The sequence below is a fragment of the Fistularia commersonii genome, chromosome 7 (assembly GCF_037954325.1).
Source record: "Fistularia commersonii isolate RoL2024-O1a breed Wild chromosome 7, RoL_Fcom_v1.0, whole genome shotgun sequence".
In the NCBI taxonomy this organism is placed as follows: domain Eukaryota; kingdom Metazoa; phylum Chordata; class Actinopteri; order Syngnathiformes; family Fistulariidae; genus Fistularia; species Fistularia commersonii.
This window is the reverse complement of record NC_141290.1, coordinates 7,313,925-7,338,950: the sequence shown is the minus strand read 5'-3', so window position 1 is coordinate 7,338,950 and position 25,026 is coordinate 7,313,925. Positions and strand designations below refer to the sequence as shown.

The 25,026-nt window shown below is 42.6% G+C and overlaps 1 protein-coding gene across 5 annotated transcripts; it reads left to right on the top strand.

Moving 5' to 3' along the window:
- The first annotated feature begins 213 nt into the window (after positions 1 to 213).
- On the top strand, positions 214 to 24,707 carry LOC147232552 (uncharacterized). 5 transcript variants are annotated; one of them, XM_086149448.1, is made up of 11 exons: positions 214 to 356; positions 430 to 503; positions 928 to 997; positions 1,956 to 2,029; positions 5,256 to 5,465; positions 6,528 to 6,589; positions 8,419 to 8,574; positions 9,260 to 9,408; positions 13,698 to 13,774; positions 14,229 to 14,363; positions 23,965 to 24,707. In XM_086149448.1, coding segments are annotated over exons 3-11 (1,059 nt in total). In that variant the 5' UTR covers positions 214 to 356; positions 430 to 503; positions 928 to 996; the 3' UTR covers positions 24,160 to 24,707. The 5 variants fall into 5 exon arrangements, with proteins under 5 accessions (XP_086005574.1, XP_086005570.1, XP_086005572.1 ...); XM_086149444.1 differs by having other exon boundaries at positions 14,226 to 14,363; positions 23,965 to 24,293; XM_086149446.1 differs by having other exon boundaries at positions 337 to 356; positions 434 to 503; positions 14,226 to 14,363; positions 23,965 to 24,293.
- Positions 24,708 to 25,026: the final 319 nt, after the last annotated feature.

Sequence of the window (25,026 nt, the reverse complement as noted above, 5' to 3'; positions counted from 1 at the left end):
ACTCTAAAGTTAAACACTTGTACGTCCCTTGGATACAACTGTTTACATTTCAATTTGCACTCTTTCTTTCAACTTGTACATCCTGTCGATTCTATTTGCATCACTTTGCATTGCTTACTTATTGCAATGATATGCTAATGATTTGTATTTTTTTTATTGCTTACTATATGGGCAGAAAAATAAGAATTCTGTTGTACAGGGAAACAGCTTCCTGACTACACATAATAATACACATTTTAAATGCATACTGGTGGATGCAATCCCCCCAGTCGCCGCTAGAGGGCGCTAGCGGCACTCACACCCTTGTCAGACAGTATTTTCACCGAAGAAGAACAGCAGGAAAACTTAATTACGCGGTAAGATCCCGTGGTTACGATTGTTTTTGTCATCTTGTACTCGCAGCGTAAAGAATAATCTTTTTAAATCCAGGCAGTCCGAAGCTGGTTGTTTGAAGATATAGGAGAATAATTGAAAAGGAGGTTTTTGTCTCCATAACATCTCGGGTGAGTGATGTTCTTCCCTCTTCTCGCTGTTTTGCTCTGAAATGCTGTGTTATGCTAACATCGTTTCAGCCGTCACGTCCGGTGTTAGTGAAGCTTCGTAAAGTCACCGTTCTTTGAATATTTCCACAATATTTCAAATATATTTTGAAGCTTTTTAAGTCGACATTGAAGAGGTAAACACAGTATTGGTGTTTAAACCAATACTAACCATATTCAAATACAAACTAAACACTACATGTCTTTTTGCCTACGGCCAGATGATGTTCAGAAAAATTAATGTTTTCGACCCACATTCATTAGATTGTATTTTGTACATTCTTGTAAAACTATTATATGGGACTGGAAGTGTGTTGTGGAGAAAGGACACTATGATATCAAATTGTTAAGGGGGTGTATGAATGTTGTCTAATTCTAATCCCCACAGCAGGTTTGCTGGTCTTCTGCAGAGACTCCTTGGTGATACAAGAGAAAGAGCGGAAATAATTTCTTCACAAGTAAGTGGATTACCTTTTTTTTTTTTTTTTTATTGATAAACAACTCCTCAGCGCCACTACTGCTCCCTGAAACCCTCCCTTGTTCTGAACCATGTCAGACACGTGAAAAGGAAGCCCTTGACTTAGTCATAATTGGTTATATATGTAGCAGAACATCAGCAAAACATATCCTTAGCATTTAACCCAGCAGATAGGGGTTCAGTGACACGTCAACAGGCTAGGAGTGCAGTGTCTACATGTCCAAAAAACTGCGCACGCGTTCTCTTTTGTGAGGCCGACATACACAAAGACTATATGTTATTCTGGAATGACCTTCCAAGATTGATGCTTAAGGTTCGGAGCCACTATGACAGCAGAGGCAATTTAAGGACAGTTTGGAAAGGTTTAAAAAAAGCAGCCAAGAAGCGCCTGGATGTCATTAGAATCACGAAGAAATGTAGAATAAGATCAAACCAGGACCCCTGCAGAGTTGGGTTTCGTTTTACAAAAGGAGAGATAATTGCCGATGTGAGAAAAATGCCAGGACATGAGAAAGAAAGAAAGGGAGCATTGCAAAAGGTGGCCACATCTTGTGTCATAAAAGGTGATGTTCTGGGGGTGAAAAGTCTGTGGCTTGTTTGACTGCGTTTTTCTCAGAAGAACTTTTTGAAGAAGACTCAGTGAATGATAGAATGCAGTGGGCAGGCTAATGCAGGACATACTTGGTCTCCAGCTTGCCCTTAACTGGGACCATCCCCCTGCCTGAAAATCAACATCAGGAGTCGAACCGTGAATGTTCAGTTCCAAGACAGTTGCCACATCCCGAGCCATGGCGATGCAATTCACTCATGTCATTTGATGATGTGTTTGTGGATGCCATTTTCGAACTGAGAATACAAATGTTCAAGCTGTCTTCTATCCACTGTTCCTCAGACCAGTGATCAATAAACTAATGCTTTTTTTTTTGCTTTTCTTTCAGTGCCTTATCGATATGGAAGGAAACCACATAGAGACCCCTATGAGGAGCACTTCCAGCCGATGGACATGCGAGATGTAAGGCAATACAGTTTTCAGTGATGCAGTAGTCCTTCGCTTATCGCGGAGGTTGCGTTCCAGAACCAGCTGCCATAAACGAAAATCCGCAACGTAGCAACTCTATTTTTATTTTCTTATTTATGTAGACTTTTAAGCTTATCCCTATACTCTTATTAACCTGTTCCACGCTCTTAACACTTCCTATACTCTTACACGCAGCCCACAGCAGCAAAGCGTCTCTCTTGCTTTAACATGTTGAGAAAGTTGCATTTTTCTTCTACGATGGTTAGCATCTTCCTCTGCGCTTATGTTCAGTGCCAGATACTTAAGAAAGTGTCGAACATTTGGGTGTCATACTAGTAGTTCAAATAAATGAAAAACATTCACAGAAACACATCATTACAGAATAACGCTACGAGTGGCGACCGCACATGGATGTGAAACAGACGAGGCCAGATGCTGAATCCATGCTAGGAGCAGGAGATGCTGAGAATGATGCTACAGTCGCCGAGCCAATCAGAGCCCAGGATACAGAACATCCTGCTCTGCTTGGCCGCAACCCTAGAAAATGTTTTTTTTAACCATAAAATAGTTGTAACAATACATATATGAAAATATATTATTCCGCAAAAACCTTGTGATAGAGCAAAAAATCAAAGATATGAAATTAGTTGAAAATCAGCGAGGTGAACTGCAATATGGCGAGAGACAACTGTTTGTTTTTATAAAGATTCAATATTTTCATTGTCATGGATATTGTAAGACTTTGGTGATTCAGACAATGCAATGAAATTCTTAAGTAAGTAGATTATTGCAAGTAGTAATTTACGCATTGTAAGTAATAAATAGTAACTTATAGGGAAATACTAATGGTTTTAAATTAAGGAAGGGGACCCCCGCTCTCAGCGGGGGTTTTCTTGTGGTGGGGGCGTTCAGGAGTTAGACAGCCTGCGTCCAGCTGCAGAGCAGTCCAATACGATGTCTTAGAGCCAGGTCTCCATGAAGATGAAGGCACAGCATTCCCATCATTGTTTACTGGCTCTCAGCTTGTCCATCTTGTTGTCCAGGGAGTGTACATTTGCTAGCAGCCGGCTCGGTAGCGGCGGTCGTGCGGCCCGAGCCTTTTGCCTGGCATTTAGCTTTCCTCTCAGCCTTGCAAGCTCTGCTTTCAGATGCGATGCATTCGGTGTTTTGTCATTTAACTTAACTTACTGGCTACACACTCAATGCTACAATGTGTTGATAAATGTAACTCACACTTTTCGACACTTTATGGCTAAACTTCATTTAGCGACGGAGTGAACGCCCATCTTCCTTTTTTAGAATGATCAAACCATCCCCAGCCGGCTTTGAATGATTTTGAATGTTACACATGCGCTTGTAAAATATATACAGGAATATAATTCATCAGTCAATTCATTTCTATCTAGATGACCTCAGAGGGCAGGGTTGTGCACGATCCTCTACAGCCTTACTGAAAAAAAAAAAAAAATCCAAGATTAAAAAAGTCCTATCAGCTAATGTTTCATCTTCTCAGTAAGTCTGATGAATCACTTGCGAATGGCAGGTTAAGCTGTATGTGTGCGCGCATACACCGGTGTGTGTGTGTGTGTGTGTGTGTGTGTGTGTGTGTGTGTGTGTGTGTGTGTGTGTGTGTGTGTGTGTGTGTGTGTGTGTGTGTGTGTGTGTGTGTGTGTGTGTGTGTGTGTGTGTGTGTGTGTGTGTGTGTGTGTGTGTGTGTGTGTGTGTGCTAGCGTGCTAGCGTGCTAGCACCTAGGGACATCCTGCTCTGTGGGTGGGCCGCCTGTATGCTGCGAGGCAATCCGTGCCCTGCTTGAACCAGAACAGATAAGTGGCACTGTCGTACAACGTGACCAGAAATAGACAAGAGGTATAGTAGCCTGAGGGCCCGACTGCCTGCTGACTCATCTTTCTCTGGACAAAGAACAAAAAAAAAAAACTCTACAGGCAGGCCGGTGCTTATTAACACAGGCTTATTAACACACCACCTTTGACTCTTAAGCGCAAATGATGCTAATTGTCATGCTAGCAGCACTGTCAGACTCTGAGCTCCAGGCTTCCAGGCACCAAGGCCGGGTCACTGCTCCGCACGCTGTTTACCTGCCACCAAGGATATTAAAATTTTACATATTCACACGATGCATGAAGGAAATGAATAAAAGCGAATTAGAATTAGAATTAGGGAACGCATAGTCTGTTCATCACTGTCACAAAGATAGAAACTGGTTTATTAACCATGAAGATCGGATGAAGATGCCAGCGGTGGCGGAGAAGGTTCGGGGAGTTTTTCATTTGGTGCTCAATCACTTAATATAGTTTACTCTCTACACATTTAATGCTACAATGTCTTGCGCAATGCAACTTGCACACTTTGTTATACTTTATGGCTGAACTTCATTTATGGATGGAGTGAACACCGCTCTTTTTAAAACCATCAAACCGTCCCGACTCCTTCTGACGCCTTGTCCGTTGACATTCCTACCGTCCACTGCACCAAATCCCCATAAATGTCTCCTGTGGTCTCACAGATGATGCTCTCCTGTCTCACGGTATCTTCTCCACCCCTAATGGACGAGTCCACAACACGCACACCTCGCTCGTATTTTTCATGGTGCTACTTCATGTCGGGCCTCGCCACGTTACTGTCAAACTGCTCGCTCCTTACTCAGATCTTGGTGGTTTGGATTTCGGGAAATTCATAGGTTGATGCACTTGTGGGTCAAGTATTGACTGTATATGTATAATCCCCCTGAGAGGAACTGGTTAAACGTGAACCATGCTTTTGCTTTCTGTTTATACTTTTATCCTTACTGAGGTTACAGTGTCGTAATTGGCTGCGGTGAAAAGACTGTTATTACGGGGGAGCGCTATGTAATTATTTTACCTCATCCCTCATTCATCATAAAAGGACTCCTTGTTTTCAGGTTGGCCTTGAAGCCATGTTTGCAATTCGTGAATTTCAGAGTAAAACCAATCATACAATTTTAGGATTTCTAAAGTTTCTACATTATTAAAGTGGTCGTGCTAATGGTTTGGTTAGATATCCCAAGTAAAAGCTGTTAGCAGGTTAAATGAATATTGACAAACCCATCAAATTTGAAAAAAAAGGTAGTTTATTCCTGTCATCGCAAACCTGATGAGCAACATTGTAGGATGAGCAACTATGGAATTTGTGCTAAGCTTAACCAACCATAACACCGTGACCACATCTGTGCATTTCCAGGCGTCGCTTCATCGAGTGGTAAATATCGTCAATAAGAGGAGCTTCGCGCCCCCAGCCGACTTTGACTTCACGGAAGACCAGTGGTTCAACGACCCCCCGAATTACCACGAGGCTGGGAACTATCACAGGCGAGGCAACTACCAAAGAAATGATTATCGCTGCTTTGACGAGAAACCCTCCTGTAGTAATAGGAATTCATCGCCCCGACAGGTAGGACATCCTGGTGATGCCTAATTTGCACGTGAAATGATGCTTTTGTAAGAAGTAGTAAGAAATGCAAGACTTGATGCAACATCAGAATATGAATACAATCTGATCATTTCATCAGAAAATGTAGAAATCGAGAAATAGTATGAAGAGTAACAGTACATTGGCATGTTAAGGCAGAGGTATTTGTGTTCAAAGGCCCTAATTTGTCTTTTTTTTGGCATTTATTTATGTTTATGTTGTTAAAGGGATCCTCGGTTAGACGTCATTGTCCTATTTGATCAATATTTGTACCAGCTACATAAAAACAATAATAAAATCTCTTAGTTGAATACAATTGTAAAGAAACTGTAGGCCCCCATTGTTGTTTACATCATGATGCTGTCTGGGCACAGACGTCATTCATTTTACGGTACGGTACAAAAACATGTCATCTGTGCAACCTTTCCCATTTGAACCCAAGAGGAGAACACTGAAGACAGAAGTCAATATGAGCTTCAAAATGAAGACAAACAAAGATGCCAAGAGGCAAGAGTTGGCCACACTCGTTTCCCAAGCAGCTTTTGTCTGCTCGTGAAAGAAAACTTGAGGCATGGCGTTTGGCTTTAGCGTCCCATTTAAAACCAGCAGCACTTGTGAGCTCTTTCAGAAGTTTAGCTCGGCTAAATGCGTCAAACACATCTGTAGAGAAGTGGTGAGAACACGGCCGCGGCTCCCAAGGAAGTTGTGTACGTCCATAAGCAATTTCCCACTCCTTTTTAGTCTTCTTGTCCCTCGGAAAGCCCTGCAGACTAGCATCAGTCTCTTTGATTCATCACCAGCCCAGCATGTATTGCAGCGGTAAAACAATGGCGGTGCCTCTGGGTTCAAATGTGTGATAAATTGTGATTTTTAAAGAAAAAACATTTCTTTGTGCTTTTTTAACAACACATTCGCATGAGACCGACAGTACACATATTTGCGCTGATTAGTCCCCCCCCCCAAATGGGGTTCCTTTTAATAATAAAACATTTTTGTTTGCAATATTTGTCACTTACGTCTGTCCCACATGTTTTTCTGTTATAGGAGGGACCGTACTCCATGCAGCATTACAATAGAGACGATCTGAGGCATTACTTACACTCACGGTAAATCATTATTGATGTCTTATTTCGAAGTGTCTACGCACATGTGTGTGTGTGTGTGTGTGTTGACATCGGCAAAATGAAATAACAAGAGTAACAGAAAGAAGCAGGTCGTGGAGGTGGCAGCGAACGCCTCATGGTGGATTCTTAATGTATGTCACATGACAAAACAGTGCACTCTTTCTAACAGCAAAGTCTCATAATTGAAGAATATTAACTGTAATAAAACATCTGGATATATTTTAGTGAAAGTTAGGATGTAGAATATAATATAATTTATGTGGTTTATGCTCCATAGTTAGCGATTTGTCCCACCAGCAGCTCCACTGACCCAGGCCTGTAACTAATAGAGTTGTCCTCTAGGTGGAGCCAGAGGGCCGTGTCTCATAAACAGTATGTCTTAAAAAGAATCTGCCAGTAACGCAAAGAACCCAGTTAAACTACTTCTATTCGATTGGTCTTAAAAAAGGCTCAAGGGCTGAACCTCACACCCATCTGGGCTGTGGTTCCTGCATGAACACACACTCACTTCAACATACCGAAAGTTCACAGGACCCCCCCCATCCCCCCTCCCGGGATTCATACCAAGCTAGTATTGAGGACAAAGGGCACCACTGTGTACTCACTCAGCCCCGTCTATACCACCCTAAGAGGACTAACAGCTGGACCCCTCCCTTGCCAGTCAAACAGCCATATTCATCCCAGGTATTTGGTACTCTGCGTGCTGTATGAATCCAGCCGGCAGGAGCAGAGCACCTTAGGTGCTTGATATTTATTCACAGTTGGACTCCCGGGCTGGCCGAAGTGTTGCCGAGCAAGACGCCGAGCCCCCAGCTTCTCCCAGAGTGGCTGCTCGTGGTTCATTCCAGATGGGTTAAATTCAGGGGACGATTTATTAAGGGGTTAATAAAGCATTGCAAAAGCGGTTCAACATCAATACCCTCCGAGGTGCCTCTGGTCGATTAGAAATGTGGGCTAGTTGTTTCTGGGAAGGACTTCATGCTTCGGCGTCTCACCTCGTGTTCTTCGACGCAGCGTCCCTGTGCTACGTGTCAGCCAAAATTGGAAAAATGACCCACTTCCTGCACAGAACAGACACTCTGTTTGGACTGCGACAGTCGAAGGATGTCGATGCATTGTTTTTTAAGTCTCGCTGTATCAGCAAATTGTCCTGAAATCAGCTCTTGTATGCAAACACATGGATTTCAGCCTTTTGAGTTAATGCTCTTGAAATGTTAAGTTTAACAATACCTCCTCAGAAACCTATTGCCAGTCAATCCCATGACCCGTGGAGGTTAGCATTCCGATGCACAGGACGTTAGTAATTGCAGATTGCTCTTCACTTCCTGTTCTTAGGAAGGGAGTTTGTTTTTGGCGAGATCAGAGAAGAGTACCTGGAGTTACCGTTGCTATTTGGTTCCATGACTTACCAGATTTGTCTCCTTTTTTTCCCCTCCCCTGTGAAGAATGTCTGAATCTTGGTTAACTTCCTCTGTGCCAAGCCGTAAAAGAAATAAATGGCGAAAGCCTCATCAGGCCCGTCTGTTATTTGAGCCATGACTCGAGTTCAAGCAAAGGTCTTGGGAGACCATGTGCCTGCGGGTCGTTTGCCTCGACGCCTGGTCGGACACAGGCTCCGCTCGCGAACCTGGAAATCGCAGGAATGAGTGGTGAAGTTCTCAGTGCGGCGGTTGCACGACAGAATGGGCACTATACGACGCCCGCACCATCTCAAGGAGGACCCAATCACCTTTGTAATGTTTAATGTTCCATCTAATTTCAAGGAATACACGTTTCTCCCATTGTCACTGAAATGGTCTGCCATTTTGCAGGCATGGCGGCAGGTCTCGTCCATATTTCCAAAACAGAGGTCGAGGTCTGGGCCCACACCAAAGGTCGTTGGCTGGAAAGAAGTCTAAGACGGGACCCGTGCATCTGGACAGCTCCCCAGTCTCCGGTTCACAGGCCGAGCGTGGTGAAAAACCCAGGTAATTCCTGTCTGCGGTTCTGGAGGCTGTGGACTATTCAGTCCTCAGTTCACCTGTGTTTTTGGACGATTTGGATCTAGCGGGGGCGGACATCACGCCTGCATCACAGCAACAAGGTTCCTTGTTAGCGTCCATCTGGGTGGGTTTCCAAGCTCTCCTCGTGCCCGCATGGGTTTTTTTGGGGTTCTTCGGGTTCTGCCCATGTAGAGGGATAAACTGAAGACTGAGTTCTCCATGTGTGTGTGAATAAGATAGCAAATGGTTGAGTGTCTCTATATGACATGTGAATGAGTGAGTGAATGGTTTCAGTGTCACGTTAACATTAACACATGACATTCTATAACATGTTAATGATGGAGTGGTTGTATGTCCATGACGTGCGAATGAGAGGGTGAATAGTTTTGTTTCTCCATATGATGTTAAAATGAGAGGGTGAATGGCTGTGTGTCTTCCTGTGATGGACTCGCCGCTGGTTAAGTTGAATCCAACCTCTCACTCAGTAGCAGCCACCTTTATGTCACCACTTAAAATGAACGTACACATGTCTGTAAATGATCTCAGTTTATCTGTAATATGTGAAAATTTAATCCCTCATTTAAATTTTCCAAGCTTATCAAATGTCAACGTTTCAAGTGCAGCATGAGATTATTATTCAACAGACTTTTGACTTCCTCGTCTATTTCAGAGAGGACCAAGATGGCTACAGGCATTCTCAGACCGGCAAGGTCTCGAGGGACCGCTCCCCTTCGAGGCGGAAACCCCAGCTCGCCGGCTCCAACGCAGCCAGCAAGGACTTCTCCCCCAATCGGGAGAAAGGCGCCGCCCAGCAGAGAGGTAGTGATGCTGATGCCCTGTCGCTACGTCGCCTGCAACCCTAATCTTTGCCCCCATTCAATATTCTAATGCACTGAATTGCAGGTGTTATTGAAGGATTGCATCTAATTACACATTATTACCCTTACTCCAGCACAAGAATGAGTTGACCTTGATAGAGAGAGTGACTGAAAATATTTGCCGTTTATAGCCTAAGTTCAGATGCTGGAGAGCTTACAAAACAGAGGCGCCTCATTGGACAAGCTTTGACTTGTGACAGCGTCCTGTGTGAAACATATACAGAGGAACCTCGACTTATTTCTTTTTTGCTTTGTGATACGAGCCCAGAGTTAGGAGCAAGCGGGATGGGTGTTTGACACTGACCTGGCCGCCGCTGTCCATGAAGTGGTGTTTTAAAAACAGCGGGACGCGCTGCCGCCGCTCGGTAGCTCAGAGGTAATCATGGAAAAACACAACTGAGGTGTGTGTGTGTGTGTGTTGTGGACTCGTCCGTGAAGAGATGGAGAAGCCGTCGGTGAGATGCGGTTACGGAGAGCATCGTCTGTGAGAAGGCAGGAGACGTTTACGGGCATTTGTTGCAGCAGACGGCGGGAACGTTGGCGGGCGAGGCATCGGAAGAGTCGTTCAAAGCCGGTCGCGGACGGTTTGATGGTTTTAAACAGAGGAGCGGCGTTCACTCCATCGCTAAATGAAGTTTAGACATAAAATTTAACAAAGTGTGCATGTTACATTTAGCAGAATATCGTACTATTAAGTTTCTAGTGACTATGTTAAGTTACGCAATAGATCACCAAGTGAAAAAGTCCTCCTCCTCTGCCCCATCTACAAGGTAAATTCACTTAATAAACCCAGTTTTTATTTATTTATTTATTTATTCATTCTTTTATTTACGTTCGTTCTCGTTTTTCAAGTTTCATTTTTTGTTACATGAAGTGTTGTTGGGTACATTTTTCTTATTTCAAAAGCACATAACAAATACGAGTGGCTGGAGCGGATTAATGACGTTTCAAATCATTTTAATGGGGAAATTTTATATACGAACAAACTGACTTATAAGTTCAGTCATGGAAGCAATTCAAGTCAAGGTATTACTGTATCACTATTTTACTGTATTAGTAGTACTGCCTTCATGCTTGTGTTTTGTGTTCAGATAGGATTGGCTCTGTCTCTTCTTTTTAAACAATATGTGGCTGCTTATGTTTAAGAATCCAATTGTGATATTTGGGCTGACTGGCACTCTTCAAATCCAACAGGGTCTCTGGTTCAGTAGCTCCCTGTGGAGGTTGCATGCTGTCTCTCGGTTTTCTCCGGGTTCTCTGGTTCCCAAAAACACACCGCAGGTTGATTGGAAACTCTTAAATCGCCGAGATGTATGAATTACAGAGTGAACAGTCGTACGTCTCTATCTGCGGCCCTGGGATGGGCCCCAGCACCCCACGAGCTGGAAAGCAGGATAACCCTGTCATTGTGTGCAATATTTTTGCTATCCAACTATTATTTTATCCTCATTCTATGTAAATTATATGGATAGATCCCAGTTTATCATAGTATTGCAATTGTGTGTGTATCCATTCATGTCTCAAGATAGACTCTAACCATCCCTCAGCGGGGAAATTGACTTGACACAACAGCATTTCAAATAGTGCAAATAGTAGTAATAGACAACACATATGCAAGTAAGGATAAAAATATAAAAGAACAAGGGGAATGCCTTGCGCAGGAAATGGTTTTAGAATTGACAGCTGTACAATATGGGTAGTAAAGAAACATGAGTAAGTAATGGAAGTATTGCACAGATAATAGAGGCAGTACAAGCGGAGTTAAGTCTCACCATGCCGTAACAGTGTCCTATTATTTGAATTTAATGCCTCGCCAGCAGTTCTCGGCTACTTTGATAATTAATACTCAATGAGAAGAGCGGTGATGGATGCAATTATTTTGCGTTGGCATGCACACCTGTTAAACAATAGCAGCCCCTCCACCCCCCGACCACCCGTTCTCTTAAAGTATAATTATAAAGTCCCAAGGAATCAAGCTGTTGCTGATGGAAGCATCTGTTCGGAGTTGTAACGTCAGGCGGGGGTCAGGGTGTGTTGCAACATGTTAACATGTCAATTACGCCAACGCCACACACACACTTTCAAAGTCTGGAGGGGAGAAAGATACTCTGGGTTTTATAGAGGTGGTTTTGAATTTTGGAAGTTGACCTTCTCCTCTGAGAAAGTAGTTTTATGTGCCGGTTTTAACGACGCCTTCAGAATCCTGTCTTTATTGGACACTTTACAGGCCCCAGTATTTAAATGAGCGACGCGAGCTTTGTGATGTGTCCATTTTTTTTTTTTTCTGCGTATTAAATTTGTCCGGCCCCGTTCTCGAGCAGGACGCGGACAGTAACTCCATCCCTGATTCTGGAGTCGTAGGGAGGGGGTTTCACTAAGTTTGAAAAATCCAGCTCTTTGTTGTCCCTTTGAAGACGTAGTAAACCAGTGAGAAAACAGCTGTACCTCACAGCTCCGTCTGGGACTCTAATTAGGCCCTGCAGAGCTCGGCGTCCAAAGATAAAATGGGTCTGTGGCGGTCAGGGTGCGTGTTGGCGGTTTGTGACACAACACAGGGCTGATTGGCCGGCGAGTGGTCGCTGCAGATCCTCCACAAAGACGCTCAGTGATTCCTCTCCAACAATGTTTCGCTTTCCGATTTCACCCCGTGAATTCAGCTCGTGGCTTATTTTTTTTAAAATTCCCAAACCACATTTTTCACAGATTCTCTGATGCTGTGTTTTTTTTAATCCGCTTTGATCAGCTTCTTATCCAAGCTTAGTTTTCTTTTCCGATTCAGTGGGGACGTCTCCTCGTTTTAAAGGTTATTTCATGAGTGTTCTAACAGTCGAGAGTATTTACTGAATTTAAATGACATTAAAAATGAATTGGTCGGGAAAGTTCCAGCACCAAGATTTTTACTAGATTAACCCCGTCAGTCTTTATCTATCTGCCGATCTATCGCATATACACTGCTCAAATAAATAAAGGGAGCACTTAAAAAACACATCCTCGATCTAAATGAATGAAATATTCTTATGAAATACTTTGCTCTTTACACAGTTGAATGTGCTGACAACAAAATCACACAAAAATGATCAATGGAAATCAATTGTATGAACCCATGGAGGTCTGGATTAGGAATCACACTCAAAATTAAAGTGTAAAAACAAACTCCAGGCTGATCCAACTTTGATGTAATGTCCTTAAAACAAGTCAAAATGAATCTGTGTTGCTTCCTGAGTGGACACTATGATTTCACAGAAGTGTGATTGACTTGGAGTTACATTGTGTTGTTCAAGTGTTCCCTTTATTTTTTTGAGCAGTATAGATAGATGTCATGGATTGAAATCTTTGCGGTTTCACACAAGATTACATTCATTCACAATTTCACGCACACCCACAGCTGGGGGGGTTCGGTGTCTCGCCGACCGACACTCCCACATTCGAACCTCCAACCTTCTGAATGGGGGGGATGCCCGCTCTGCCAACTGAGAAACATCTCCCCTTTATGGATGTTATGAAGGTGGTGCCGTAGAACACCATAGCCTCAGTTGGTCTCCAGGTCGCTCACAGATTGTTCTTCCTACATTGCAAGCTTATAAACAGGCTGTCCATTGCGGAGCAACAACATTATGTCGGCCGGTGGGTCGTCGTGGCACCGAGACCCTCCCGTATACCCCAGTTGGCTCCGTTGACGCCTGCTCTGTCTTCATTTCCTAGAAGAGGCGTCATTGCTTGGAGTCTGAGCACTCAAACTCAGAGGAAAGATCACCAGACACCTCTGTTTGAAGCGCCCAAACCTGATAATATCCATTTTTCATCTGTGTCAATATTGGATTCTGCCTTGGTTTGGCGTGTCCAAGCAGGAAGAGATTGATCCCTGAAGTTCTTTATTTGGAAATGTAGTTTTTTTTTTGTTTTTTTTTTGTGGCCTTTTTGCTGCACAGAGACGTGGTATGTTAAGAGAGGCTGGTAAAATACACCAAAGGTCTCCATCCAGATATTAACCCTGAAAATTGCTGTTAATGTGGGCGTCTGTCCCGCTCCACTGACCCAACAGAATGCAACCGATAGGTTTATTTTAAACCCGGCAAAATTATATAAAGTAATGTAATGGGTCTCCATGAGATATCGTCGTAGCTGTCTCCCGTCTGTCTGAACTATTTTCCTGTCTGCTGATTATCTGCTAATTCACTCGTTTACCCTTCTATTTCCATCCCTCTCTTTTTTTTTGTTTCTTTTTCCTAGAGAAACACAACGCAGCGACGTGCCACATTCCCAGCAGCCCAGCGGGGGAATCGCCCTGCAGCTCGGCATCTTCCACAGTAAGCATGTCCAACCCTGCCGCGTCTTGGCCTCTTTCCCTCTCTAAGGAAACACTGTGAAACAAACTGAATTCAAGCAGTCGTGCAATTTTTATATTTTGAATAAATTCAGCATCTTCCATCCCAGGGATTTTTATTTTTACAAAATTTGTTTATCTTTATATGAAAAAAAAAAAAAAAAAGAGCTCCTAATTTCAGCAGGTCTCATCGCATTCATTGAATTCATCATATTTCTGCACCGAGCGTTTAAACTTTGATGAGCTTTTATTTGCTCACATTAAAAATTCTCTCGGAATACAAATACATTGACTGTGAGTTAACACGTCACATGTAAAATCAAGAACTCAACACCCGTAACGACAGCAAAGTCGTCTCTGTCGGGCTCACTTTGAAATCAGAAGCGGTTTCTAAACCTGGCCACCCCAGGATCTCACCCCAACCTTTGGCCCAGCAGGAGAAGCCCTCTCCTGGTGCGGTGGGGTCGGAGGAGGCGAGTGTTGCCGGCGGGGAGCCGAAGCAGACGGACGACGAAGTATTTACGTCCCGTCGGTCCGAGGCGATTGCGGATAAAGCTCTGGAAATTGAGAAGGTAGTGAGATTTTTCTGATAAAATGTCTCAACTGCTGGGAATTTACTGCAAAAAAATACTGTGAAACCCTGACCTGCAAGTTCCGAGCTGTCACTCGGTTGATTATCGTTTTTATTTTTTCCTTTTCGACACAAGGGTATTCCTGAGTTAGGAGCGAGCGGGATGAATGCGTGACACCGACGTGGCTGCCGCCGTCCGTGAAGTGGTTAAAGTTAAAAATAGGTGGCCGCGCCGCCCGCCGCTAGGTAGCCCCGAGAAAATCATAATAAAACGCGAGCGAGGTGTGATGTGAACTCGTCTGTGAAGAGATGGAAAAATTTGTTGTCAGTGAGATTCGTTGACGGAGAGCATCGTCTGTGAGGAGGCAGGAGACATTTACAGGGATTTGGTGCTGCAGACGGTGGGAACGTCAACGGACGAGGCGATGGAAATCGTTGAAAGCTGGTTTAGGACGGTTTGATGGTTTTAACAAGAGGAACAGCTTCACTCAGTCCATGAATGAAGTTTAGACCTAAAGTGTAGCAAAGTGTGCACGTTACGTTTAGCTACACAATGTAGCATTAATTGTGTAGCCACTCGTACGTCGAAAGACTTTGAAAAGATTTGGAAAAGACTTATCATCTCACTCCAGCTCACATCTCAAGAAGAGTTTTAAGTCTCAGCCGACTCTGAGACTGCATGGAGACTTTGCCTATTACAGCTAAAAGCTTTGAAAAGAATTGGAAAAGACTCATGGAAAACTACAACTACATTCCTTCAGCATTTTTTTTCCCCACCATGTAATGCTTACACCGGGATTTTGAAGAGCCTCTGCTATTTCGGTCCATTGCTCTTCCGTCTCCACTCAGTGGTGTTACGTTGGAGAGTTGACATTGTACATGTTGGGCTGTTTTGCCCACAGCTCCAGCATCCGCTCTTCCTCCTGGGTAATCCGTATTGATTGGGACGTCCTTCACCATTCCTGTTCTTCCGTATTGCCCACAAATACCCCCTGATGCCAGTACCACTCTGCTAGTTTGTCTCCCGGGTTTCCCGTTTCCAGTTTTGTTGGAGCTCATGTGTTGGTTGTTGATTGTGATAATATCGAACATGATCGATATTTTCGTAAGCCCAAGACAAGGAAAAGACAGATTTAAGACTGCTCTAAAACTGTAAGAGTTATGACCAAGATGACAGCAGTGTGCCAAGCGTGCCGAGACTCCAGTAAGATTTTCAATATTTCCTTCTGACTTTCACCTTTAAGTCTGCGACTGCAAATATTATAAGGTGTAAGCCCTGCATTAGTTATATAAGGTGATAGAGCACCAAATTCCCCAACCTCCTCAGACCGATTCTTCCGCTGCCGCAGGCATCGTCATCTGATCTTCACGATGAATTCACATAATAAAACCAGCTTATTTTTTTACATTCTCTTTTACGATGTATTATTAACATTTTATACATTATTTGTTTCTTGTAAAGTACATTTTTCTTATCGACGGACAGGTAACAAATCCGGGGGGATGGAACGGATCAATAGCGCTTCAATTCATTTCAATGGGGAAATTAACTGGATATACAAGCAAATTGAGTCACAGAACTAATTAAACTCCTAAGTCAAGGTATGTGCTTTACTTCTACTACTGTGCTTTACTCCAAGCAGCCACCTTAAACTCCTGAAAGGGAGTATGGGGATTCTTTTCCTGTGAGATAACCAAAAGTCCCGTCCACCTTTCGCTCCGCCTCCAAGTGGGCCCAGGATGGCCAGTTGCCGCAGAGATTTAAACAGCGAGCGTCAATAAACAATACGAGCACATGGGTCTCGAGTAAACAGCGTCTGGAGCAGTGACTCAGAGTCTGACAGTGCTGCTAGCACGACCGTTAGCATCATTTGAGCTTAAGAGTCAAAGGTGGTGTGTTAATAAGCACCGGCCTGCCTCGAGAGTATTTTTTTTTGTTCTTTGTCCAGAGAAGGATTGAGTCAGCAGGCAGTCGGGCCCTCGGGCTGCGATACCTCTTGTCTATTTCTGGTTACGTCGTACGACAGTGCCACTTATCTGTTCCGGTCAGAGCGGGGCACGGATCGCCTCGCAGCATACAGGCGGCCCACCCACAGCGCAGGGTGTCTCTAGGTGCTAGCGCGCATGCTCATGCGCTCACACACACACGTTCATAACTTAACCCGCCATTCGTAAGTGATTCTTCAGGCTGAGAAGATGAAACATTAGCTTATATGACTTTTTTTTTTTATCTTTTTTTTTTTTTTTTTCAGTAAGGCTGTAGTGCATCGTGCACAGTCCTGATCCCTGGGGTCATCTCGACAGAAATGAATTGACTCGGTTATATTCCCGTATATATTTTATAAGGCCACGCGTTTTGTAACTCCATAAAGCAGCCGCCTTTGTTTTTCAATCTCAGTTAAGACCACCATTTTTTTTTTTTTTTTTTTTTTTGTCTGGGGATTGACCTTCGAGGAAATTAGCTTATGAGATAACAGCAGAGCGGGAACTCTCGAAATATCAGTTCAAAAGTCGGATAAGTGCCCGGGAGGGGGGAATACCAGAGTCAGTTCCTCATTTCAATCATTTCCACCATTAGACCCTCCATCAAGACGTCCGGTTTTGCAGATTGAGTGATTAAAATGGCTCTTTTTATATCGCCTAATTTTTACCAGCCCTCCAGTCATTACCCCGCTTCCCCTCTGATGCCTGCATCGGCGGCCCTTGGAGCAGAGCCCCTCATGTACATGCTAAGACCCTGAACCCCCTCGGGTACCAGCTTCCGCTCTCGACCTGAGCCCACGCAAATGTTTTCGAAGGTTCCCAAACTTTGTTGCTCTACAGTATCTCTTCAAAATCATCCAGTGGCCCTCGGAGGCCAAGTCAGAACCTCCTAGCAGCATGTTCTCTCAACACGAACAGGCTGCTTTTGGCTTGAAAGCGCCCATCCTGTTTGTTCCATTAGCTTTTGGGAAATTTGCTTTTTTTTGTGATGCATGCAGCACCCTGTTAGAAAGTTACCCTAGATTTATATTGAAGTGATGCTCTGTTTGCATAATCCAGTAGATTTTACTGGAGGTTCATATTTGATGACTCAAACACAGAGGATGAAAGGTGCTCTTCTGTCCCTCTTCTGTGGCTAACAAAATAAATAACAGGTGTTTCATTTGAATTTATTGTATGTAAAGTAAAGTGTCTTTAATTTTTTTTGCCACTCAAAATACTGCCATTTGTTGTGTGTTGGCAGCCCAAGAGCAGAAATTGCATTAACTTGATAAAATAACTTGTCTCTCTAATATAGCTAATAACTAAAATTATTTAGTAATTTTGTAAATATGCACTTTACAATTTTCAGTGCAGCATTCACATAACAATGATGGCACACGGAAGCAGACAGCATTTTGTTTTGCAGCAGGTGAATAATTTTTGTTTCCCAATTACAAGAAGGAATACTTAAACAGAAAGTAACCTTCAACCCCAGGATGTCTTTTTTTTTAAGTTTTTGTTGCATTCGGAAATTATATTTTGTTTTGTCCCCTAGCAATCCAGCAATTTCATAAATTAAACACGTTTCTTTATTCTTTTTACGTCTATGTAGCATAAAGGTAAAACATGATGTAAGCAGTGTTCTCTTCATTTTAGATGTCTAAAGGGTTTTGGGGCTCCTGGTGTTTAAGGTCTCCGACCCCTGGTACAGACAGATGTATTCAAAAGATGAACCAAAATGCCTTTCAAATGGGAAAAAAACAACCTTTTCCTTCAACGTTCCAAACAGGTTCTGCAGAATTGAATATGTTGAGTGCATGTGGACATATTTTTAGCTAATTTCCCTGCAGGGTTTATTGTGGTCACACACCAAATTGGTAATATTTGTGCTGTATTCACGTAACTAGCTTCAGAATTCAGGCACAAACCTCACGGTTTCTTGTGGTTCCCTATATTGATCGCCAGTTTTGGGTATTTGGCCGTGAGAAACGAAGCTCCTGGAGTTTGCCATCTTTGTTTTCATCATGGGTTGAACCGCGTTGACCCTGGCGGAGAAAACTTTTCATTAGGTGGGGGTTTTATAAGGTTCTGTCTGATCAGCTGCGGGGTTTGGGGATTGAATTTCACATCTGAGCTGGGCATCCCACAATTACAAAGATAGCAATGAATGTCATTTTACAATCTATACAAAGTAGCAGTGATATGACATGCAGTTACTGAAGTTAGCGTTTAGCCCTGCTTCATCCTCCCGCAGTGCATTGATTTGGCTCGACCATTGACTTTATAGCTTCAGTTTATTTTTGTCATTGGTCTAATCGATGGAAAATGTAGCATATTATTGAGAGCTGTCTCCCCCGCAGCTCTCAATGGTGGCCATCCAACGGCCTTTAGGGCACATCAGCGCCACCCCCAGGTCGGAGTATGCCCGTGAACCCGGATAACCATTGGAAAAATCATCTCAATTCAAATTATGGGCCTATTGTAATGAAGCCGTTTTCATGGTTTCCAAGCAAAAAATGTCCGTGAGATTGAATAGATTCATGTGCTCCTTCGTATCTCCCATGTTTCCGCCCACAATCTCATAGAAGGAATGCGTTTTCCCCAAATATGCTATTGAAATGAGAGGTCGCCCTCCCCCGTATCTAAGAGGTAATGAGAGACCATCTTATTGCGGCCGAACAAAGCTGACCCCGAGCTGGCCACACCTGCCGCCGGTCTCGCTCCCTGGTGGTCAGTGCCGAAGGCTGTCATTATGTGGGACACTTTGACTCGATCCGCAGACGTCAAAGCAGTCCAAACAAACCCCGCTGTCTGGGATATTTCCGTCCTCATTTTTTTCTTTCTTTTTGACCTGTCCCCCCCCACCCCCCGCCCCAAAGGGCGGAGAAAGTATGTCAACGGCCATGTTCCTTTTGTCCGTCGTTTTATAACATTTCAGAAGTGGATTATCCATGTCGCTGTAGGTGCTTGAATGCCACGCTCAAAACAGAATGTGTGCTAACTTCAAGAACTTTGTTGGATGAGGCAGAAAGGGAAGAAGAACTGGAAACAAGCCGGAGGCTAAAATTTTCCCCCATGGATTCTCAACGAAAATCCTCTCCACCACTTGTGGGAACTTTTGTTCTGCTGCAGAACAAGCAAGGAGGTTCCCACATAGTGACTTATTTGTCCAAACTCAATACAGTAACATCGCCGTTTGCTTGACCTTCTCCTGCGCTCAAAAACCTCTGGGTTGTTTATACGTACTGGTCGGCTCACGAACGGCCAGATCACCAACAAATCAGCCCAACAACAGTTTTTGATCAAATTTTGAATCGACCTACGATCATGTCTCGATGCACAAACTCACAAACAAACAAACTCACAGGCTTTCCGCACTGGTTACATGGTTCATCATTGTGCTCTCCCATTATAACGCTTCTTGGTGCTTTTCTCTGTAAGCTTGCCTGCATGGCTCCTAAAAAAGTTAAACGTTCGAGTGATGTTGGTGTTAAGAAATTAATAATTACAGTCAATCGGAAGAAGGAAATAATGGGTAAGCGTAAGAGCGGCGTTGGTGTTACAGATCTCACCAAGCACTACGACACGGCAACCATCTGTGCAATCCCAACGATCAAAGATGTGCTAAAGGCAGCTGATGTGGCTAAAGGGGCTGCTACGCTAATGAAGGAAAGGTGTCAAGTCCAAGAAGGAGTAGAAAACCTATTAGTTTGGTTTAATGAAAGACAGCTTGCTGGAGATAGCATTAGCGTTAGCAAGGGTCTCCTATGCGAGAAGGCTTTACTTTTGCTGATTCAGTGACGTAAACGCCGAGTACAAGTGCTTGCAAGAAGAGAGAATGCCAGAAACACAGCAATAATTAAGAATTATTAAGAATAATTAATAATAATGATTAATTAATAATTAAGAATAAAAATAAGATAATCTTAAAATCCTTTCAATTGAGTGCAGTATGTTTTTTAAGGCTGGAGAATGGATCAATAGGGTTTCGATTAATTTCAATGGGAAAAATTGATTCGGTTTGGCTTACGGAGTCATAGAACAGTTTAAATACGTAAGTCAAGTTTCTGCTGTATATACAGAGGAAACTTTTCTTTAAAAATATATATTGTTTATCTTAAACAGCACAATTCATTTGTGTACATTTTTGGCCTTTAGCTCACTCTGATGACATCTTGCACTGAATTGACTCAGTCAGGCTTTCTTAGCCCTGGGAAAAAGGGGTTTTGGTTTCTTACTTTGTCCAGCCCCCCCGCTCATTTTCAGTCGCAGAAATAAATTGTAAGCTGCTCGCTAGGTGATTTATTCGCTGGAGTTTTGCAGTAGCACGCGCGGTGCCCCCTTGCCCTGTGTCACAAAAGACGAGCTCTCAGACTGGCTGCGCTGTGTGTCGATCAAGTGCTAAATGCTACAGCAGGGATGGATGATAGGCTAACGGCTATTTTTATATCGCGCGTCAGAGTTTATACTGAAATCCACAATGCCTTTGCAATCGATGTGTTTGGCACCCCTGCTCGAGATGTTGCATCATGAAGATAAACACCATATGAACCGGTCTTAATCTTCCCGTCCCCCAGTTACAACAGTTTTTATAGGCCAGAACTTTTGAAGTTCTCCACAGCCATGTCAGTTTGATGGTGATATAATTAATTTGTAAAGGTTCTTCAGATGTGTATCTTGGGCGGGGGGGGGGGGCATTAGTCGTGGTTTTCCATTTCCCCCGTAACAGACAGACTCGCGGAATGATGCCGTTCACTGGTTAACCTCACATTCTGCTCCAGGCGGGACGCTGATGGAAGCTGACAGGCCGCGTTTTCCTTTTCAGATTCGCCAAAGCCGATGCCGTGCCTCTCCTAAAAGAAATTTGACTGCGTTACGCTGACAGTTCCTCCGCTTGCGTGAACTTTTTGGTCAACAATCCTGGTGTGGCTTCACGCTCCGAGCACGACACCGATTCGCAGTGTCGGACTATTAAACATTGTTTTAACTCACTGCTGACATTTTAGTAAAATTGATATACCGACAAATTGTCCCATATGAATGCAATGAGAGCAGCTGACAGCGAAACTATGTCATCAGGAGAGATTATGTTTTATGGGAGTCAATGTTTCTTGTTTCCTATTTTGTGAGCGCACCGGTATCTTTCTTTTTTTTTTTTTTTTTTAACTGACTTCTTAATAAAACGGCTCGGTGACGCGAAAGGGAAGGGGAAACAGGTGATCTGGCTTGCATTAGGTCGCCTCCGGAGGACTCCTCGTTCTCCAGATGCACTGAACCTCCGAGCACTTATGGTCCCCCAGGTAATAAAGCTCCGGGGTTGTACTCGGGTCACCTACAAAGTGCTCAGCGGCAACATGGTGTCAGCGGTAAAGTCCGAGAGGGATTTGAGAGCATGAAAGAATTCGGTCACGCTTTATATTCTATCTTGACATCATGTTGTTCATGCATTGAATCCACAGAAATTGAAATAAAATCCAGTCATAAGGTGCAGCTAATACACAAGTATTCACTTTAGCAGGAGGTTCACAGGTTTGTTGTAAATAAAAAATGTCAGTGTCAACATGGAGTAAGAATATATTTAATATCGACTTGATTATTTTGTCAAACTCAAATATAGATTGATTCAGCCATAGATAGATTAATCCACCGGGGTAATTGATTTGTCCCCGTAGGAGATACATTATCACATTATCAAAGAAGAGATCCACAAAAGAAGAAAAAAGTAAATAAGATAAACACAATTGTATTTTATTAGATATATGTTTTATTTAATTTAATTATATAATTATATATAATATATATTTTTTTGATTTTTTAATTCCTCTGCCTTCAGCCGCAGGGAATCTCAAAATCTTTGTTCTTAAGACCTTAAAACACTTTATAGCTTTGAGTTGTTACTTTGACACTTTATAGTTTTATTCGTATTTCTTATTCTCCCCCTTTTTTATACTGTTTATACGATTTCCTACTATTATTTATTATTATTATGTTTTACTTGAAACTCTGGCACAACAATTTCCTTCGTGATAAATAAAGTTGTTCTTATTCTTATTATTATTCTTAGATGGATAATTTACACAGACTGGGAATAAACATACAGCATGAGTTGGACAATCTGTTTGCAGTATATACAGAATGAGATAGGTAATAGAAAAAGATGGATCTTTTACTTACAGGCCCAATAAATATTCACACAGAAGGAGGTGGATAAGTTACTGGGAACATAGAGAGTTTTGAAATATACGTATGAAGAATAGACAGATGTCGGAGGTTCCTCAGAGCGGTTCTCTGCTGGCAGATGTATCCAGATGAACGCACAGTCGATCCCAGGAAGCATTTCCTGTATCCTTCCCTCAGATATCGGAGTTGTACGAGTCTTGCCGAAGCTGCTCTTGATGTTGTTGTGGTTCAGAAAAAGGCTTATATGTAAATTACCTGCAGCCTTGTGGATTAACAGAATGAGCTAGTCAGACAAATATGTGAAGGATTTTATGATTTTTTTTCTTTTTTGGGTTTTCAATATTTTCAGGGGCAGGTAGACCTCTGAATGCTTCCCTTTTAACACTCTGAAAACCTTCAACACAAACAAGGTGCTATTTAGAATAATTGTACGTACTCAACCCATGTCGTAGAGCAGGGGTGTTAAACTCATTTTGGTCCGGGGGCCACATACCGCCTATTTTGATGTCAAGGGGGCCGGACCAGTAAAATCCTTACCTAGAAGTAACACTAAATCCAAATTTTTCATTTATTTTAGTGTAAAGGAGGTAAACAGGTAAATTATAAAAATCTTTATATGTAATATAGCACTAGTAATATTAGTAGTAGCAGTACTAATTGCACTTAGCCCACCCACCCAAAAAAAAAACAAGGAATGAATGTATGTATCTATATGGTTTCGAGATGGCTATTTGGTAGCGTGGTGACTTCTGAATAGCGACTACTGTTACTTTGGATCTTCGGTTATTGAATTGCAATTTTTGTAAGTCGCTTTGGATAAAAGTGTTTGCTAAATGACTGTAATGTAAATGTAATGTAATGAACTGTTTCTCTAAAAAGTACATGACATATTAATATTAAAATTAACTATTTAAAAGGCATTGATGAAATTACAACTGAAAAATATTGTTGAGTTAAAGGAGAAAATCTTGTCACTGTAAGAAAATTTGCCACTAGCATTTATTAGAAAACTGATTAGTAGCATGTATCAGAGGAGGTGTAATGTTCACAAGGCTAATGGTGGCTATTCTGGTTATTAAATCAATCTTTTTAATTTTGCCGTTGTTTTTTTTTCACAATCGATTTTATGTTTTTTATAAAAATAAGAAAAGATCATTTTAACTATGCGATAGACGTTTTTTCATCAAAAAAATCATTTTGTTTTCAAATTTCGAAGCAAAAAATACATTGCAAAGTTCCTTTTTCATTTTTTCCTCGCCCGTTTTTTATGAAACCCACTGTATAAAACCCCCGATGCATGTGAGGAAATAACACGCGGGCCGCACTAAAACAAAGATTTGATTTCAGGCAGGGGGCCACAAAATATTGTTGCGAGGGCCGCGTGTCCGAGACCCCTGTCGCAGAGAAAGTTGACATTTTTTCCTGTTTTTTTTTTTTTTTTTTCTTTTTTGTCCAAGCATTACAGGCAGGATTGCCAGACGTTCTGCACAGTGGTGAAGATGCTGGTGGCCAAGGAACCCTCTCTGGAGACCCTGCTGCAGAAACCCCTGGAGGAAAATTTATCAGAGCTCAAACAACACTGTCTGGATGACCTCAGGCACTTTGTGAAAGAGCTGGATGAGGTATTAGAATCTCACAACGCCTCAGCGTGAGCAGAAGGCGAACTCTATGGCATGGTAACGTGCGGTTTTAAACTGGCTTTTTAATTTCGGTTTCCCCAGAGAGCGACAGTGTTGGGGTTTTTGAGACCAATAACAGCAATGATTGTGAAGGGGGATTAAATAAGGCCACTGACATGGCAGCAGCTTGTAAATATTTATGCTTACAGAAAAAAAAAAAGGACATTACCATGTCAGTTGTACACAAACTTTTCATCAGTATGACTGTGGACAAGATATCTGTAAATTGAAGATTTAACTTTATTACCTATCATTTATCATTATTGTATACAACATCGGGTTGCAGTTTATTTTGTCCGCAGGCCAAAAGGCTAGTGCCACCAAGGATGTTAGACCCAAGTGTGGGAAAAAGTAACGGACAATGTCTCATTTCACCAAAAAATCACGTATTTAGCACTATACGATTGAGAGGCAATGCGTACCAGTGTCGCTCGTGGGCGGTGGGCCCAACCAGGAAGATCATATCACCAAGTCTGTCACTTTACTTTGTTTTAATCTCGGATAAATAAATCGTCGTCGCTGTAAATGTGATTTTTTTTATTAATCATATTCACATTCGGTCGACCCAACAGGTGTTGACCGTTTCCTTGGAGCTTCTGGACTGAAAGTCCAATGACGGGTAAAAAGGAGTTGTTGAAATGGGTTGTTATTAAAGTACCTTTTGTATTATGGGTAAGACTGTGGAGCCTCAATCTGCAGGCTAACGGTCAAATATCCTTCGCTACTTCCCAGTTTAATTTTATGAATCGAACCTTTCAATTATTATAACCTTTGCTGTATTGTGTGCAACCTGCCAGTACAACTAATGCGTACTATAGCATGTATATTGGAGGGCCAGCA

Bases quoted from the DNA above. Each gene is read 5' to 3' on its own strand.
- LOC147232552 (XM_086149443.1), top strand. The intron at 5,466-6,527 runs GTAGGACATCCT...TTTCTGTTATAG, and splicing joins GGAATTCATCGCCCCGACAG to GAGGGACCGTACTCCATGCA. The intron at 8,575-9,259 runs GTAATTCCTGTC...CGTCTATTTCAG, and splicing joins GAGCGTGGTGAAAAACCCAG to AGAGGACCAAGATGGCTACA.